We start from the raw sequence: 20,465 nt of genomic DNA on the forward strand, positions 1-20,465 counted from the left end.
AGTTCACAAAGGGCCTGATCATTAGCTAAAGAGGTGAATTGACAGTGTTTGAGCAGGGAAATGCTTTATTCTGTCCTTCAGGCCTGAATTTGAGTGACCCTCATCTTTTACCACCACCACCACAGATGGATACAGGCCAAATTTGGTGTTGATGAATCCAACAAGGCAGCCCTCTTTAAGGAGAAGAGGGGTTGAATAGGCATATATTTTGCTTGGCTATGCAGCACTAACATTCTGAGGTCAGTGAAAGAAATAAAAAGATCCAAACAAATGGAAACAATTCTATGCTCCAAATGTTCTTGCCTCTTTCTCCCCAATGTGGAAGGTTTGTCTGAGGTTTTGAAGGTGCATTCAGTCGTTCTTTAATGTATAAATGGTAGATGTAACTTTGATTGGGGTAGAAAATGCTTAGATGTGGGTTTGCAAGCCTGTTTACCACCCTGTTATAGTACATCAGAATGAATTGTTTTTGGCTTGTTGAAAAAACATTATAAGCTCTGCTCTGATTGGCTGGTTTACATCAGCGTGACGACCCACAGCATATCATAACTTAACAGAGCATAGCGTTTTAGACTGTAAGCATAACTGTAATTAATCCTGAGTTTTATTAGATTGTGTTACTGTCCTCTCTGGGTCCTTGCATTGTCTAGTCAGCAGGTTTGTTATTAGCTAGCTGTAGAAATTGTAGTAGGGCCTGGTAGGAGTTAGCTTTTAGCCTAGAGCTCATGCGCAACTCTAGCACTTGTTTTTTTTAGTCTTGCTTCCATATTCTCCCAAAGTAGTGGGAGAAGTAAGCTTGAAGTATGGTAATTGTGGAGACGGCAAAGATGTCTTGGGATAACAGCTTTGGGGCTTTGGAATTGGCCTGTTTTAGTAGCTGCATTTAACCTACATGGGTTTTGATTAATAATAATAAAAAAGAAAGAAAGAACTTTGAGGCCTATATGGAGGTGCAACTAAATAGGCCTCCAAAGATTAGCTCTGTGAAAACATGAATACAGATAGAATGTTTTTAGCCAGAACATGAAGATTAGCATGGATCTGGTGTGACAAAGCTTTTCATTTCTCTTTACCTTTACAGTCCTACAAGGTCATCTGCTGTTTTAAGACTCCCAGGATTTTACATAAAACATACATACATGCACACAAAGGTTTGACTACAACTTGTTGCTACCTTCAACACAAAATGAGGCAACACTGGCTCCTAAAATGCTGCACATTTCAGTTGGTTTCTGGTTTATTTGACACTTACTGGAATAAGTCACAAATAGTAACTGAATGAACGAATGAGCGAATAACATTGTTTCACTTCGTCAGCAGCACCGCTTTGGAACCAGTAGCTAACCAGAAGGACAGCATGATTTTCTCAAATTTTAAACTTCCCAATTCTGCTGAACTTCCTGCAACTTCTAGTGCCCCCTTCAGGCAATTATCAAAGCTTCTATCAAAGAATTCTAATATGTACACATTTTGCCTGGAAATAAAGCATGTGTGGGCTACCTACTTAATTTAATAAGACCTTTATAAGACCCTCCATCACTTACATTGTGTTTTAGGAGATTTCCAGCTTTGATGAGCTTTGTTCATGTTTGATGAAATGTTAAAATACCTTTTATACCCTGTTTGGAATGTTGTCAACATTTAGTTTAGATTTTGCAGATTCTGAAGACATTCAACGCTTACAAGTTAACTGATAACTGTGAGATAGTAAAAGGCACCCAATAACAGCTTGGGCCTCTAAGGGTTAATCATTTGACACAGTTAAATGACAACTTGTGAAACACATTTTAAAGGTAAAAATGCAAGGCAGAAAAAACAAAACAAAACAAAACAAAAAAACGAGAAAAAAAAAAACAGGGATTCCATTGTAATGCTGTATTGCATTTCAGCAGGAGTCGTCTTTCACTCTCACAGTGACAAAAAACAACTCGTCTAGCATGGGAAAAGCTACTCTCTCAGTACGACACTCTGCTCTGCTGCCAAACACAGCAAACACACCGAGCACTGGAGGTGAGTTCAATCACAACAGCAGAGTAGCATCTAAACATGCCTCGACACGAGTGTGTGTGAGGGAGAGAGGAGAGGAGAGCAGTTGCAAAAAAAAGACAAGAGGGCTGCTGCACACATTCCTCACACCAGTCCTGTTTCTCCACTGGAATTTTGAAATCCTAACAGAATGTAAGCAGGCCAAGAATTGGCAGTGGAGACAAAAGCCGAGCACCAACAATCAGTGACTACAGAGGCCTCCATAATTAGATGCAGCACGGGTGTGTACTTATGAGGTGTCTGAAGCAGATGACGTGGCACTTCAATGCAACACCCAGAGCTGTCTCTGATAACAGTTCAGCATATGGGGAAGGATGAGCTGCTGAAGCCTGGGTGAGGAGTTTCGACCCACTGTTGTAGGATGTGGATTTTCCACAGTTGTGGTTCTTTGGTTTCTGGGTACTGTAGAAATCAATCAATACTGTAAGGAACAACCTCAATCAGGCAAAATGATATGCTTCATTAATCATGTTTATTTTTCATCAGAGTAACATCAGAATTCAGAAGAAGAGCTAATGTATATGAAACCCCAACACCTCTGAAAAGACTGAAATTGCTGACAGTCATTTTATGTAGGTATAGAAATCAAGAGAAAATTTCATAGCTGTAAATTTTCTAAAATATAAAAATACAGATTTTTCAGAGAATAAATTAAGTCTGCAAAAAAAAAGGATTTGGGATATATTGTAGAATATCATATCATATACATATGCACTCACCTGCCAATTTACTAGAAACACCTACTTTGTAGGATCAGCTTGACGGTGTACAGCTAAGAAACTGGAGCCCAGAGCTTCTAAGTTCATGCCCAATTTATGTTTGCCATCCTCTAGCCCTTCATCAGCGGTCAGTTTCTGAGCATAGAGCTTTTTTGGGTGGAGGAACACACTAAACATAGCAGTGACACTGACATGTAAAGTCCCATCAAACAACAATAAAAAAACACACCACCCTGTCACTGCTATGTCATCCTGGTGGTGAGGAACTGACTAATGATGCATATGAGGTAGTGGCATGACATATGGGCTACATTCAGTGACTGTACACAAATACAGTGGGCCTATAAGGTAGGTGGATCATCAAAAATTGGACAGTGAGTGGAGGTACAAGGTACGTGTTTCTAATAAAGTGGAAGGTGAGTTTTTTTCACATTTGTTTTTCCATTAGTCACCCCAAACAACACACAGCAATCTCCCCAACACTTCACCACTGCAAATGGTCATCCTTTGCCTTAGTACCAAAGTCCTTTTGCAGTCTCTTTTTTGAACTCTGTTGAAAGTGGCATTTCTGTTTCCATTACTCATACAACCCTCATACAGTCCCTCAATGGCACTTTTGATCTTTTTGGTTTCATGTTCCAGAGCTCAGGTTTTCAGTACAGTTCCTGGATTTCCAAAGCCATTCCAGATATTCATTCCCAAACAGTCCATCTTCAAAACCCAATTTGACGATCAGGTAAAGATATAACTTGGCCCAGTGCTACTATATGTAATATTCTGTCAAAATATCATGCATTGGACCCAAACAGAAAAATAGCAGTAATACCTACTCAAATAGAACATACTGAAAAAAGACTGAGGCTACGTACAAGAAACATAAAGAGTCATATGTACAGCAACTGGAACAGCTACTCAAAATGATACCTTTTGGATTGTACCTTGAACAATCACAAAAGCATACTGAAATGAAAAGGATTGGCGAGGCCGCTCTTGGAACAAATAAATGGAATGGCTGAAGGAGTCGAAGCCTGAGGTGAAAGCCACAGCTGTAAAGCTGGAGGAGCTGACCATCACTGCTTCACTCCTGCTCCTGACCACGCTTGGAAGGGGGCACCAGATGAGAAGGCAGCTTAGAGGGCAGCTCATATCCCTCCAGCTTTACTTTAATCAGATGGTTGGCCAGAGCAAACTCCTCGTCGTCCAGGAAACCGTCTTTGTCCACGTCAGCCAGGGTCCAGATCTTGCCGAGCACAGTGTTGGGCAGTTTGGACTTCAGCATCTCCTTCTTGGCAGCAGCGCCAGACACCTTGCCGTTGACAGGGGAGAGTGTGTAGAAGATCTCATCGTAGGATGGCTTGTCACGGCCAACCACCCACTCCAGCTCGTCGATGCCCTCTCCGGCACCTTCACCATAACCGTGACCAAATGGCCCATTCATAGTTCCATCGAAGGCACCACCCTTCACCACCTGGTTGGGCATGGACGCCTCCTCCTGGCGTACAAGGGTCATAAGCTTGGCGATGTCGTTGGCCAGCATGTCCTCCACGGCCTCCAGCAGTTTGGGCTTCAAAGCAGGGAACTTGTTGAAGTCTTGACCGTTCAGGAGTTCCTAAAGGAGGGGAGGAATACAGCAGTGTGTTATGTTCTGGTTGTGTCTCATTGGGGGGGAATGTTCTCTGAGAAGATGGTGCCACACCCAATACTTTTGGGGGAGTTGTTGGGAGAGGGATGGTGATTATCCAACATTATGACCTCACTAACGCTCTCATCACTGAACACAATCAGGTTCTCACAGCAATGCTCCAAATTCTAGTAGAAACAGTTACTCTAACTTAAGCAGATCGTCTCTTTTTAACCACTTGATTTAAAAGACAAAAAAAAACAACAACAAATCAGCAGGTGTCCCAATACTTTTGTCCATACAGTGAAGCTAACATTAATTAAACAGATCTGCTTGAATTTTAATTCTATTTAAACATAAAATAGGATTAATTTCTGACAAAATGTTCATTATGTTAGGCTGAGACAATCCAACTGCACTGTTTACATAAACATAACTTTACTATCAGACTCTTATCTTAGACTACTAGAATACCATAGTTCTTAGACCACCATCTTCGACTACTATCATAGTTCTACCATAGTTCTCAGACTATTATCGTAGATTACTATCAAGCCATTCGTGTGCATGTAAACATACTAGTGCTACGATGACATGTTTGGAGGATAAAGACTCAAACTCAGTGAAGTCAAGTGACAAAATCTATTTCAGGGTGTGTTTGAGCTGTTAGCTGCGTCCATACTCTATCTAGCACCGCTTAACCATGACCAACTGTCACTCAACTTATGGTTTATCACTTTTTGGGTGATGAAATGAAAATCATTTCTGGTTTATAATGTTAAAAACGTTTTTGTTTCTGCTCTACTCCAGTGTATTCACTCAATCTGTTCATGCCTTTTGCCAGTTCACCAAAAACATAGTATGCAGAGTAATGGTAGAGGGTGCAGGGTTTGGGGTTCACATTTTTTATGGTTTAGACTATGACTATGTTCCATTTTGTCCACAGTACCATTTCCCAACACAGTTTCTTAGGCTTTAGAAAAAAATATAAAATTCTTACCTGCATCTTCTTTAGGTTGGGGAAGTCACCTGGAGAGATGTTATGTTCCTTCTCTATCTTCTCATAAATGGCGCCAAGGTTGGAAATGAGCTCTTTCTTCTTAGAATCTTTCCCAAACACACTGGGCATTTCCTTCTTCAGTGAGGTGATGATATAAGCATGAACCTGAGGAGAGAAACATTGGGAGTTTACATTTGACAACCTACTTCCTCCTTCTGTTATCTGCATGCGAGGAACAGAGCGACATTGTCAGGTTTCACCTCCCCTGTTGACAAACGCAGGTTAGACTTGAGCAATCGTGTTGATGCTTGTTGAGTACATGACAACAGAAAGTGACAAACATACACCTTTCCCACAAACACTCAGGCAGACAAGTAGCCATTCTAACCACAGTGAAATTCCCTGCACTCTCTTCTCTCTTTACCTTGGCCAGACGAGCCCGTTTGATCAGATCATTCAACTTTCTCAGGGCAGCGTTCCGTGGCAGACTCTGGATGTCTCGGAAAAGGTCCTGCTCCTCGGCTTCAAACAGCTTCCTGTTGTCCGCTATCAGCAGAGGCTGTGCCCAGAATGAGCCGATATACACCCGCACCACTTCGGGAGTGTTGATGATTTTGCCTAGGGACCACATGAGGGCACCGTACACCCTCATCAGCTGCTGTGTGCTGATCTGGTCTGCTTTGTTCAGTACCACACGCATCTTGTCCTCGTGGTTTTTCAAGGCCTTGATGACCTCTGAAAACTCGTCCGAGATGTCCAGCTTGTGGGCGTCAAAGAGCAGGATAATGCGGTCCACTCGTTCAGCAAACCACTCTAGCACAGCAGCGAAGTCATAGCCTGCAGGAACCCAGACAGGAAAGGGTTAAATCAGACACGATGGCAACAGATGACTCAACAGCAACAGTGCTGACACTCAACCAAATTCACCCCGCTCATAAAAAACAAAGGCTGATTCTAAAACAGCACAAGCTTGACCCGCGTGTGCTTTGTGGTTCATGCTGGTTTTGAATATGAAAAGAAATGAACAAATCAGAGCAGATGTGTCGTGGCAACCAGTAGGGACACAGTGGGACACAGTGGGACACAGTGGGCTGTAGATATGAGGCATAATGCCATGGTAACAATGAACAGCCCTATATTACCATGAGCGAAAACGAAACAAAGCAAAAAAATCACAAGGTTTTTATAGGGCATTACAATAAATTAGAATAAAGGAAGCTCACAGAGCACTGTAAAACAAAGCAGCTTGTGTTTCCCAGTGATAGGAAGCCAGCAGAAGTGGAGGCAGCAGGCCATGTGGTTAAAAAGGGGGAGAAAAAAAAGAGCAGGGGAAGGAATTATGGTTTTGATTAGAAGCAATGTCATCTGATCTGAGACAACTGCAGCTGGTCTTAAACGCCAAGGACACAGCCACGTAGTCAGAGATTCCATTTACTGTAAATATGCATGAGTATGCGAGAGACAGCAAGAGACAGAGAGACAGACTGACCCTCGGCTGTGGTCTGCATTGTTCAAGAAAATTACAGTTTGCTTAAGAAAATTACAGAACCATTAAAAAGGCTTTATCATTGATTAACCAGATGACTTGCATTTTTAAGCCTGCAAAGGGGCTAGCAGTGCAAAAAGGTCCCTCTCGCAAAGGTACAAAATGACAAAGACAACAAAACTAATACAGATCTAGAACAAGCAGCAAAGAAAGAGAAAAAAAAAAGGGGGGGGGGGGTTCCAATGCCATGAGTGTTTTCCAGGGAGAGAACAACTCATTCTTTCTGCCAATCATACCACTAAAGTCAAATACTATATGACTGCCTGAAAGGCCCAGATTCCAGGCCTCTAAAACTGAAGGTTAAGAGTAGAGTAGTGCAAAAAGTTCAGTAATTTACTTATACTATAGAATTATCAAGGATTTGCACTTCATTGACTGCACACTTTAAAGACCCCCCCCCAAACTGTACACAAGTTTAATGTACAGGTATTCAGACCTAAAACCTGTTGTCATATATTCTGTTCTGCAGCACTGCATCCCTCAGCCACATGGGATTGCCTCCCATTTCTATCCATCAGTGTTGTGTCATTACCCAGCATGAATTACATGCAAATACATCATTGAACCACTGGGAATTTCCCCACTGGCTTAGAGAAATGCATTAGTTCCTTCCACCTTCAAAATACAGCATCAGAAGGGAATTTACAATAGAAGCAGGTGGAGACAATGGTTACATTTTTATTTTGGACAGAGCTTCTCTTTAATACTTTCTACACTGTATTTCTAAATTATTAATTCATTCTAATATACCAATATTACACTAATATCACAATTTGCGAGATCTGGCTATGCCTTCAGCAGAGACTGTAGGACTGTAGGATTGCAGAGGACTTGGGCTGGAGTTCTGGGCAACTTAACTAGACCTAATTTTTATATTTCAGAGGGAAAATACCAGCCTGGGAGCTTGTTTCTTTAGGTTGCCATTTTGTATCTCACCAAACCGGAAAACCAGTTCTGGATAGCTTCTGCTTTAAACTACAAGACCAGACTCCTCTTGAGGAACAGAGATAAGACTGAGGAACTGGCAGGAGATAAACATGTGTGAAATCACAGGAATCAAACAGTAGAGGTAGAAATAGAGGTTAGACTGGAAGAAAGAGAAGCTTAAGACATATTAAGCACTAAAATAAACGAATAAACCCAAAACACCTGAAAAGGTAGGGCATGGCATGATATCACAACATGTCCATGTAACGGTCAATCACAAAGGCCTTTTGAGTAAAGGTCAGACAAGAGAGCAAAGCTAGGATTAATTATGCAGTGTCAGCTGACGCCAGCACCAGCGATGCTGCAGCTGGATTCCCACAGGACTACAGTGCACTCTAACAGGGGACATTCAGGAAGTTTCATTCTGAGAAAGCTTAGAGCCTCGGTCAGTGGGTCTCAAAATCCACCATGTGACTGAGAAAAAACACCACTGACACTTCCTGTTGCTAAACTGAGGTCAATGGTGCAATATGACCAAAGATGCAGCAGTTGATGTGAAGTAATACACCAAGGAATCAACCATCTACCAAAACTACAGTTACCCTTACCCTGCCATTCTTTATTTAGTGGCTCCACTTTTACAGGTTAACTGAGAGTAACTGAAAAATGAACAATTATAAACATAAGGAGCATAATTTGCAATATTTTGGTTTGGTACCCATGGACATCACCAAATGCTGAGTATACCCCCCTTAAGATGCTCTGCCAGACCTTTACTTGCTGCTTGTTTGGGGGGCTTTCTGCTTTCAATTCTAATAAGCAAACCCCTGCTCAGCTGGGATCCTTAAATCACTGAAGAGGTCAGGTGACTAAAGCTGCCACTTAAGATCACTGTTTTTCTTTGCCTTAGGATGCTTTTGGATTGCTTTCATTGTATGTTTTAGCTCATTATCCCCTCTAAAGTGTGCAGAGTGAGTCAATGGCTGCATACGAATAGGGTGGCACTTTCACAGTAAAGAATTCATTAAGAAGATGGGGTACACTTCAAGAGTCATTAACATGCATCTTTCCCTATCTTCTCTATACTTTTCTCATCCTATTCTGGTACAAGGAAATCTTTTTTTTCAGTTTAAAGAACTGCAGCCTTTTTAGATGTTATTATTATTATTTATTTATAATTTTTTTTAAGTCTAGTCTGGCCTTTCTGTTATCAGTAACTGCATTTTGAGGTAATCCTTCTGTATTTACATTCATGAAGGTGTCGCTTGATTGTAGACTTGATTGTAGACAATGACATGCTTGATCCCATAAACTCCTTGAGAATGTTCTTGACTTGGCTAAATGTTGCGAAAAGCATTTTCCCTACCAAGCAAAGACTTCTGTGTTTAGCACCTTTAGTTGTCTTAGTTGTGTTTTTGTGCCATTGCTGAGCTTGCCAGTGTTTTCTATTGCTTAGGAAAGTGCAACTTTTGATTTGGCTACTATTAATGTTTTTTCCATTACCCTGATTGTGTTTGTTTTGTTTTTTCAGTCTAATAAGGACACCTCTTGGACTGCACATTGAGTGCTGCCATGAACAGCAACAAAATGCTAATTCATCACTTGGATCAACTCTGTTAATTTCAACACTTGAAATAATAACGAGAAAACTGGCCACACCCCCACACCTGACTAAAAAATGCTTATCAGTCAACTGTCCAAATAAAGAATAAATATAACTTAAATAATAACTTAATAATTAATTTAATAACTTAAAGCAATATGTTTTATTTAGTTTTTACTTCCCCAACACTGGGGAGAGAGGACTGACACGTCTCCTCTGATTCTTTTCGAACTGCCGCTAATGCAACGTCACGTGGCTTGGAGGAAAGGGTCAGGCAAAATGTGGGGAAAATGCAAAGGCCAGGTGGCGCTCTCTTGAGTGCCAATGGCAGGCAGCATGACCCAGGATTCGAACCAGTCATCCTCTGATCACAGTGACCGTGCCTTAGTCCCCTGGACTACTCTTGAGTCCCTCAAGAGTTTCTTTAACATCATGCAAACTGAGAAATTGTTGCTAATAAATAAATAATAAATAAAGCACCTGTGAAAGCTTAACTGTAATGCTTTTTTCAGGATGTAATCTTTGTGCATAGAAGCTATGTGATCAAACTGTACGCTTTAACAAAGACTCAATTCCTCTGTCCAAGCAAGCACACAGCACTATTCCAAAAGGAGTCTAACTCTGTCTAAACAGGATAAGTCAATATGGATAAGCAATTCTGCCAAATTCCATAAATGTAAATGCAACAGTAATGAAAAACAAATGAAATAATGGAAAGTCTGAAAGAACAGGACAACAGCACGTGGTTCATGAAGACCAGGCTTCCTGTGGGACAACGAGAACCCTGAGCTCTCTAACTGTCATATTCTTGTTCCATCTGCACACTAAGGAAGAAATACAACAAAGCAACAGATACACACACACACACACACAAATCCAACAGCTGTGTAAAACCAAGCACATGTACATGTGCACATTGTGGCATAATATTAGGGAACAAAAATAAAAAAAGACTTCAGCAAGCCTTTTCTGCTTTAAAATAAAGCTCTAATTTCTCATAAACAACTCTCACAGTGGCATTAAAGTAAAGGAAAGTATTATAGATGTGGTTAAGCAGTCTGGTCCAATGTGGTGACCTAATGGGGTTTATGGGCTCGGCCGTTCTGCTTTATTTCTGTTACCACTTCCTCTACATCGGGTGCAGTGCACAGTGTGCAGATAATGCCCTTTGGATTTGACTGTGTGTCAGAAAGGGGGAAATATTGCAGCGCTGTGCCAAAAACGCCAAACAAACTCTCTATAAAAGCAGAAATGTATCACACATGCTGCGGTTAAACAAAGGAGGTAAAAAGGGAAGATCAACTGGCTGTGTGCACTACTTTGTATGAAGACGGCTGATATTGCAAAAATAAAACACTACAATGCTTCAGGACATTTTCATGGTACACAATAAGTATCATGATATTTAGTTTTTGTGAGGTTTATAAAGTTGGAACAAACAAAATGAAAACACAAAGATTAACAAAAGTTGATAATGGCCCGAGCCACGAGTTCTTGAATTATGAGCCATGCCACTTTGCCATCAGCAGCTGGAGTCCAACAGAGCACAACTGGTTAAAGTACCGGGTTCCCAGCTTTCGCCGCACCGGCTGCACACATCTAAGCTGGCCAACATCGCTTTAGAGTGATGTCTAATGCAATGTTGGCTGGTGCAGCAAGCTGGGAACCCGGGACTTTCTTCCGAGAGTGTCAGCTGCCTGGCAATGGGCGCTGTTTATTGGCTGCACCTAAAGGATCTCAATCTGTCTTTTTTTGTGATGCAGGTGTTCAGATGTCCCAACAATATCCACAATACGCTCAGAGCGTATATTGGGTATGGTAACATTATCACTGTAACATGCAGTCAGATTGACCAGCCATATTTGCACCACTATAGTGCACCACTATATTTGCACCACTAAATGGAGCTTGTTGTAGTTGTAGTAAATATGAGAAGGAGGGAGGAGGGGAGGAGCGAATGTGAGAACGAAAGTAAGAAAGAGAGATGGGGGAGGAAAAAGTCCCCAGGGTTTCTAACCTCGGCTGATCCTCTGTTTCTCCCCTGACAGGATGCCTGGAGTGTCAATGATACTAATACTCTCCAAGACCGCGTTCTTCAATTGAGCACACATGAACCTGCAGAAAGTGAAAAAGAGAGAAAGGGAGAGAAACAGGCTTGGTCAGGTTGTGTATAGTCATATTAGGCCTCAATCTAAACTCGTCTTGAATGACTGACAGTGTCTCTTATGACTGAAACTGATGAACTCAAGTCCATCCATGAAAATACTTGAATACTAGAATCAGAACTGTGAAAGTGCCTTCGGTGTGTTTCAGTGTGTGTTTCTTTAAAATACATCATTCACCATCTGTTCAATGTAAACAATTTCCTGTCAGTGTGCCAAAACAGGAAGCTGAAGCAGGAAGTTTCACAAAACCTCTAACTTCTGTAGGTGCGTTTAAAAAAATGTAGGTAAGGTTTATTTTTCAAGGTCAGTGATCGGTTGAGCGCAGCAGCAGAGCTAAGGCGAGACATTCCAGCTCTCAAAGATTCCTCTTGTGTTCTGTAAACAGAGCCGGTTGAGGTAGGGGGGGGGAGAGAAACGAGAATTACTCAAAGACAGCCACGGCCTCAACGTACAAAGAAGCTGATTGTTACACGTAAAATTTCCTCTCTCTCTTGCTCTCTGTCTGTCTGCTACCCTGTCTCTCCACTCATTTAGAACTAATGCTCAAAGCATTAGATGATCTCAGTCACAAGACCTGAGCCTCGGCCAGAACATTTTTCAACAGAAACTGCAGGAACCCCTACGGCCAGGCTGTTATCCAGCAGATCAGCGCTGCTGAGTTCACAGAGGGGAGTTCCTCACAAAACCTGACGTCACTGACATTCCCTGTAACTCTAGTGCAGTAAATGTGCACGACAGGTCAAAATACACTGACCAGACCTTGGCTAGGGAGCTTACAAGTACTCCATACTCCTGTCATACAGTTATTCTGTTTATCTTTACAGTCACGCAAAAACCTCATATCTGAAAAATGACCAAGCTGTTTTGGAGCATTTCTACTGTCCCATTCATCCTCAAATTTGCCAGCTTCAAAAGTACACTATACGTCCAAATGTCAGCTAGAGGAGTATAACACCCCCCAGCACTGAGCTGTGAAGAGGTGGAACAACATTCTTTGGAATGATGGTTAGTGCTCCACCCAATACTTTTGGGATGAGCTGGTGGATATGGGGATAAGGTGGGGTGTTGATCATACAACACCCTGATCTAACACTCATGTCTCTGAATGTAATAAAAACCTCACAGCAATGCTCCACACATAGAGACAGTAGAGATCGAATACAGTTCAAATACAGATTTCCCTCCTCATTCGACAAAAAGTCTCAAAAACGATATGCACATCGACATATTTAACCTAAAGCAGTTCGGTTCACACATTTTCCACTTGTTATAAGGAGTGATTTTGCGGCAATACAAGGGAACCAATCAGACCAGAGGTCATGTACATGTCAGTCTTAAAGGAACAGTATGAACACTAGCCTGTTTAATTACTGAGGGATACGAAGGGAGAAGGAGAAGTCGGGATACGATCATGTTAAAAAAAAAATAATAATAAAATAAAAGTGACCCTCAGGGAAAATAATACAGAACAAGTGCAGGAAATGGGCCTGATGATAAAGCAAAATAAAATGCTGTCATGGTAAATGTTCTCTTTCAGTCACACTGGGTAAGCAGATCACAAAAGAAATGGTCCAAAATAATGCTCCTGAACTAGAGTGTTCATTAAGACTGCCTGCTAGCTCATGTTCAGTCAAGTTTCCAGTATGACAAAAGGTAGAGGCAGGAGAGAACAGGCCGAGGACTAAACAATAATTACAGAAGAAGAAAAGCAATTTTCATGAAGTACAGTTTTCCCCCTTTTTCCAAGTGCTTTTCGTTTCACTCTTCATTCTGACCTCTCTTAACCTCTGCAGAGCTTTAACAGTCACTTCGCCTCTCTGTGTGTGGCTGTCGCTAGCAAGGTCAGGGGAAGGGAAAGTTCACCCAAAACAAGAACTACTTACTCACATGAAAGTTGTTCTGCTTGGGAAAATACAGCTTCAGCACATCATAGCGAGAAGGTCTAATATAATAATCTGCACTGTCATTTCCCCAAAGTATTAGACTGATTCGGCCACATTGGATGTGACACAAAAACGGAGCATCCGAATAAATAAAGTGGAAGAGGATATCAGCCACATAACCTTTTTGGAGAAAGTGTTCCTGTTATATCAACAACATCCTAGGCTGCCTTGTGTATGGTACTGCTTTATGCTGATTCTTTAAAAAACTTTTTAAAAGACAAAGAAAACAGGAAACACCTTGTATTTTACATTGTTACTGATTTGCAGTTCCCAGTTAGGGCATTGCACAGTGAATTCTGCCTCGTCAGCCCAAAACTTCTCAAATCTAAAGCAGCATATGGCGGAGCAGCAGCTCTAATCCCAGTGCAGGTTAAATCCTCTTGATTACACACAGGCCAACTCACAGCCCAAATACCTGTTCAGTGCAGCACACTCTCAAATTTAAAAAGGTACCAAAAAGGATTAGCCTGAGTACTGCACAGGAATCAATACTGGTTCTTTCAAAAATTCTTTGTTGTAAACAAAGAGCATGAGTGTAAAGAATCTGTCTGAAGATGATCCATGTGATGTAAAGTTTCTACACCAATTCAAGGTTGTTCCAAGGACGATTTGCACAAGTCTTTCATTTTCAGGAGTGTAACACGAGTCTATCATGTGCACTGTTAGAACACAATTCAATTCGTCTGGCAATACACATAGGCCACACCTGCCAAGCATATGACATAGTCCTCTTCTATGCGTGTGTGTGTGTGTGTGTGTGTACGCGAGTGTGTGTTTGCTTATAAATAATGGGCGTTTTCCACTCACCTTCTTGGTGTGACTGGTATAATGGCAAATTCAGAATGATTTGGCATCCGGTTGGAGTGGGAACTTGAATAAGTCAGTATTCTCGCCGTTATAAAGCCAACAAAAGACTTTTTTCAAAGGTCATAATAAGGCTCTACACGACACTCCAGAACTGCTTACTTACGAGACACAGGAGTTAGGAAAAATATTAGTCAGGATTGGCTGGCCATGGCTGACTTACCATGATGTCATAGCCCTCAAAGTCATAAGTCTGGAGAATCCTAGCAGGGTGGAGGACAGCTGGGGTTACCACCCAGATGGGTAGTAACTAGTTCCACTTACTCACGTACTTGCACTTATAAGCACATTTTTGATGAGTTGTTTTGTGAAGTACTTTCAAAGGATAATCTTTCTACACTAACATACATAAGAGAGGAAATCAGTCTACGCTTTGTTCACTAGCATTCAAGTCTTTCACATTTAGTTCCTAGAGTTTCGTAGTTGTTTAATTTCACTCTGCGGTGTTGGTGACAGCACCTGAACTGCTTCGCTGTTGCTTACATCTCTCACACTGGATCTTTCACCAAATGACTCCATAAAGAAAATGTAGTTTCCATTCTGGCAGAGGTGAACGTACTGTAAGGAGCTTCACTACAGTTCTTGAGGAGGGTACTTGAGCAGTTTGGGATCTGGTACACTTTTTTCTGAAGGTGATCTGATTTCAGGCCACATTCTCCACCTCTGGTTTCTAATGTAAGGTCTTTATAATAACCTTACACAGTGGATTATAGCTACATATGGGACAAATTCATCAAATGGGAGTGGCATGATTTCACAATTTCGAAATGGATGCTGAAACTAAAAATGTGGCCAAGAATTCCTGACCAAACATTGTCCTACCTGTTCAGGAAAGCGTTGCCAAAAGCGTTGAGTTTTCTGAAGGGTTTCTTCGGGTCCACTACCAGAGCATTGCCGGGTATAACCCCTTCCTGCTCCCCGTACATCACCGCTATGAAGGAGTCGGTGGTGGGCTCGGGGCCTATCCGCATCCCGGGGAAATCCTGCTCCATGAGGTGCCGGATGAAGGTGGTCTTACCGGTCGAGTACTGCCCGACCAACAGGACCATGGGCTTATTGTCGAAATCGGCATCTTCCAGCGCCGGTGAGTGGAAGTCGTGGAAGCGGTAGGTGTCCTCCAGAGGGAAGAGCTTGTTGCGGTAGAGGCGCTTCAGACCGTCGGACACATTTTGAAAGAGCTCCGGGTCCTTCTTCCCGTTCTTATTCGACCAGCTAAACATGGTCAACGACAGGAGACGATCCTACACTGACCTTCGGAATACACAAGGCGATGTCGGACAGCGCAGTGAGCTTTCTGTGCCCCGAGTCCTTCGCACGGGCGGATAAGTGAGCTACTCTGCAAAGTTGAGACGGTCCCACCCCTGAGCAGCCACCTCCCAAAGCTCAGGCTAACGGCGGACACTCACAGTTCCCCTGCTCGGTCTGTTTTTCACTGAACTGTAAGTGTGTCAAACTCTCCGGGGACCGTAACTACGGTATCGAAGTGAGTTCACTACTTCCTCTGTGAAAATGAAGATGGATTATGAAAGAATGGTCAGACGGTTGGGTAACTGTGTGAACTCCGAAGGAAGAGAAGCGTTAGCCTGTAGCTATCGACACACTGTACTGCCCAGCGCGGGTCACGTGCTCCGCGGTGAGCCAATCAGATTAGACCTGAGACGTTTTTGAGGCTCTAGTGGAGTTTCACGACAGTTGCCCTGCGCTTGTGTACAGCTGGCACTCACACTTTATCCATGCACTTTTGTACTGAATATATTCACTGATCTTTCAGTGTTTCTGCTCAGGAACACATTCTCAACTTACTATTTGCTAAAGTTTGTATTGCCCCAAAACTTTGTGCAAACATCTATAATTCAGTAATTCAGTTTAAATACGACATTATTGTCAAAGCATTTTAAGACGTACGATTATTTACAATACACTTAAGATATATGGCAATTAAGAGGATGTTAATAATGACACACACACACACATTATATATATATATATATATATATATATATATATATATATATATATATATATATATATATATAATCTACACTATTTTATATTATTATCTATTAGACTATTTTAACACAATAGTGATTTACATTGTCCTGACTGTCTTTTGTTTCCCTCGGTTTATTAAACAAAAAAAGTCATTTTATAGTGCACAAGGATGCAAATTGATTTTTATTGAAAACCAAAAACACACCTTTTTAGGATTTTTTTAGAATTACTCCTATTGTTCACGAACCTAGAGTTGCCTGCTTGTCAGATACTGCCCCCTTAAGACCATCGGTGGTATTACATGAAAATAATAATTCCACTCTTCGTCTGTATTTATTAAAACAAAAATCATTCTTTATTTCCCAAAACAGTACATGGATGTTTAATCCTGTTACAGTAAAAACAATTCAATATTTGCAAATTGCAATAAAATGGCACATACATTTGGTGAGCAATTTGGCTGTGCTTCATCGTTATCATTGTAAATTACGTGACGATGCTGTTTTCAGCATATCACAGACATTGCTGATGAACTCGTTTGATTAACAAAACAAATAAAAAAATTATACATGTGATACATATATGAAGATAAAAAGCATAATTCAGTCAATTCATGTCTATAAGCTCAGGAAGCAGCTTTCAGTGACCTCTGAAGGTAACAGCTTCTCCACTGGCACACAGAGATCTTCCACATGGAGGAACTGTTACACCCAGTGAGCACTAGGAACACAGCAGGAATCTGCAAAATCTCATTCAGACTGAACATCATGCACATTTAGGCAGTCTGGAAAGCAAAACATCAACAATCTTAGAAAAGAAAATCAGTTCAGACAGCCTATAAGGAATTCACTAATTATTATTAATAACAGTGTAAAGGATATACATATACTGTCCTTTTACAAGTTTTACAAGTATACAAGTTTTACAAGGATTACAAGTATAACAGACAGAGAGAGTACAACCAGAATAAATAAACAGCCTTGTATTTCTGTTTCAACACTGCCACTTTATCTCATGTTCCCCATGAAACAGTCAGTCAGTCAGCCAGTCATTTCTTTCTGAATGCCTTAGTGTGTCAAGGACCTTGAGTTAGCATGAACTTTACCCACTTTTTCTCTACCTTGAAAACCATAAAACACTTATGACTTAAGGCACTTTGACCCCAGTCAGCTAACGTCTGCATATTCTAACAGTTGTTCAAGATTCAGAATTTAAACATTTATGTTTTATAAAGTAAAATTTGCAATAAAACCAATTCTAAACATCAATACTATAATAGACTCACCTATATCTATATTTATAATAATGAGTTTCCTTAAACTGTTCACCCACTGAGCTAACAGGTGTGCCCATGTGCTAGTAATATTGGCTACATTTATTACTGACAATGTCTGATACAATTTATAAAATATTAAACATTCATTATCACTGGCTTTGTCAAACAGCAAAGAGGAAATAAGTATGTGATTGAGTGAGTATTTTAGAGATTCCAGGCAAAAAATAAACTCTCTAGACTGTGACTATATACAGATCGAGAGGAAGAGTAAAGTAAAGTGTGTTACCTGAGTGAGTGCCAGATGAAGAAGAGCAGAAAATCTGTGCTGGGCCACTGTTCCTAGTTCTGTCCTGTCTATTTGCTGAGGACTGCATCTGGTAGATCATTACGCTTCAGCTCAATAAGTAACAACCACTCCCAAAGTATATAGCCTTCTAACACACCTACCTGTGCACGTACCTGTACTCATTGCACATACATTTCACGTGACACAAAAAGCTGTGGCATCTGGCATGCCTTGGAACTACACGAAATGCACAAAAGTATTGGTGCATTAGTGAAATCACAATGTTGGATGATCACCACCCCACCACATCCTCAACTCCCTAACTCATCCCAAAAGTATTGGATGGAGCATCATCATTCCAGAGAGCACAGTTCGACTGTTCCACAACTCAATGTTGTGAGGCTTCATTGTGTCAATATGTTCTTGTTTATCTGCTCAAGAGAGTCCTATTCTACTGGCTATATACTTCTTCTCTACAGGGACTAGGCCAGTGATGTGTGTGTTTTTGTGTGTGTGTATGCACATCTGTGTCAGCAATGGATGCAACTTCAAGTAGCTGAATGCATTCGTTAGAATGGGTGTCTGCAAACATCTGGACATATTGTGTATATTACTGCTGTCCAATGAAAATCATGTATCTCCATTTTTTTCCATTTTTAGTTTTTTTCCATGGTTTAAACAGATATATATTAAACATAAGAATGTAAATCGAATGTGTTCTTTCACAGCAACTGATGCTAGGTTGGACAAGCTTGTCAAACACTCTCATTCAGCTTTAATGAGAAGTTGTCCCCTCCTGGTTTCCTCTTTTTAGCATATTTGCCACATGGATATGTGGCCTGAGATCCTCAGAAGACCTTTGCAACAGAAAACAAGGTTTTGCATCTCACTTGTGGAAAAAGTAATTGCCCCCATAAACTTAAATACTGATTGTGCCACCTTTAGCCACAACTGCTGCAACCAAACACATGCTGGAAACTATACGATTGTCTTTCACCTCACTGGGGATGGATTATAGCCATATTTGCCTTTATGTATAAACCTGTGTGCATAGACCTGCCACAGCACAGAGTGGGGTTCAAGACTTTGACTAGGCCACCTCAGAACCTTAATTGTGTTTCGTTTGTGTTTCTTTGGTTCGTTGTCTTGCTGCAGAACCCAACTGTGCTGGAGCGTCTGACCATGGATCATTCTCCTGCAGGATTTTCTGTTAAAAAGCAGAAATCATGGATCTGCCAGTCAGGCCCTGAAACAGCATCACACACCACCACACAGGCAGTTAGCTTTATGGCAGAAGTTCACAGATCACAAAACATTACTCCAGCATTTCTATTAGTCTATTCGACATTGTTGAAATTGAAATAATGTAAAGAACAATAGACATATTTAGTTGTCAAAAAGTGAAACATGACAAAGAATAAAGATACAAGGTTTGAAAATCAATTTGCACATAAACCAATCTTTAAAAAAAAAAATCAAACAATTTACCTATAGCTGCTCAATGATTTGTAGCTGTTTCCATGTCAGTAAGGTAGGGAACCTTGTGTGAGCTGCAGGAGTGTGTTTTTCAGATGTAGGACATGGTGAGTGCCCTTTTTAAATGTATATTAAGATCCGTTTAAGTAAAGCTATCAGCAGTGTTAGTGGACAGAACTGTTACCCTGAACTGTCCATGGTGACAGGGTCCAAATCTATTGATCAGGCTAAGGTATTTTAATTACCTAGTCACATGTTTTTCTCTACAGCTGATTTTAGTATTTGCACTCTCTGGGGCGTTCACACAGCCTATGGGTTACAAAAATAATTATTTTATTCTCTTATTATTCTGTTTATACAGATTTATAAACGAACAGTTCATATATATAAAACGCGATTCTGCTCTGTTTATAGACACTGAGCCCAAAATAAGCTTTGAGTTCATCCCCAGTTATCTCAGTTTCCGAAGATTCATATTATAGTTAACTGAACTAAATAACCCTCATCACAGCAACATTATAGGAGCAGGAAAAAACTTCCTTCACTTTCAATGAGAGTCTTGAAAAACATTCAGTGATACAAATTGTGGATAGGGTGAATTTTTGCATGTAGTTGTATGTACACAAAAAAGTTGGATGTGCAGAGTGGTGAACTGCATGTTTTAGGATGTGCAGGGTGGTGAACTGGATGCTTTAGGATGTGCAGGGTGGTGAACTGGATGATTTAGGGTGTGCAGGGAGGTGAACTGGATGATTTATGGTGTGCAGGGTGGTGAATTGCATGCTTTAGGATGTGCAGGGTGGTGAACTGGATGCTTTAGGATGTGCAGGGTGGTGAACTGGATGCTTTAGGGTGTGCAGGGTGGTGAACTGGATGATTTAGGATGTGCAGGGTGGTGAACTGGATGCTTTAGGATGATTTAGGATGTGCAGGGTGGTGAACTGGATGATTTAGGGTGTGCAGGGTGGTGAACTGGATGATTTAGGGTGTGCAGGGTGGTG

At 41.1% G+C, this 20,465-nt stretch overlaps 1 protein-coding gene across 1 annotated transcript; it reads right to left on the bottom strand.

Moving 5' to 3' along the window:
• Positions 1-2,499: 2,499 nt before the first annotated feature.
• Positions 2,500-16,055, bottom strand: ehd1a (EH-domain containing 1a). The gene is made up of 5 exons (XM_072663064.1): positions 15,257-16,055; positions 11,480-11,577; positions 5,811-6,223; positions 5,387-5,551; positions 2,500-4,374 (listed from the first exon to the last, which is right to left on the bottom strand). Exons 1-5 carry the CDS (start codon positions 15,652-15,654, stop codon positions 3,844-3,846), a joined length of 1,605 nt encoding a protein of 534 aa, XP_072519165.1. The 5' UTR covers positions 15,655-16,055; the 3' UTR covers positions 2,500-3,843.
• Positions 16,056-20,465: the final 4,410 nt, after the last annotated feature.

Source organism: Salminus brasiliensis, chromosome 19, assembly GCF_030463535.1.
Source record: "Salminus brasiliensis chromosome 19, fSalBra1.hap2, whole genome shotgun sequence".
NCBI lineage: Eukaryota > Metazoa > Chordata > Actinopteri > Characiformes > Bryconidae > Salminus > Salminus brasiliensis.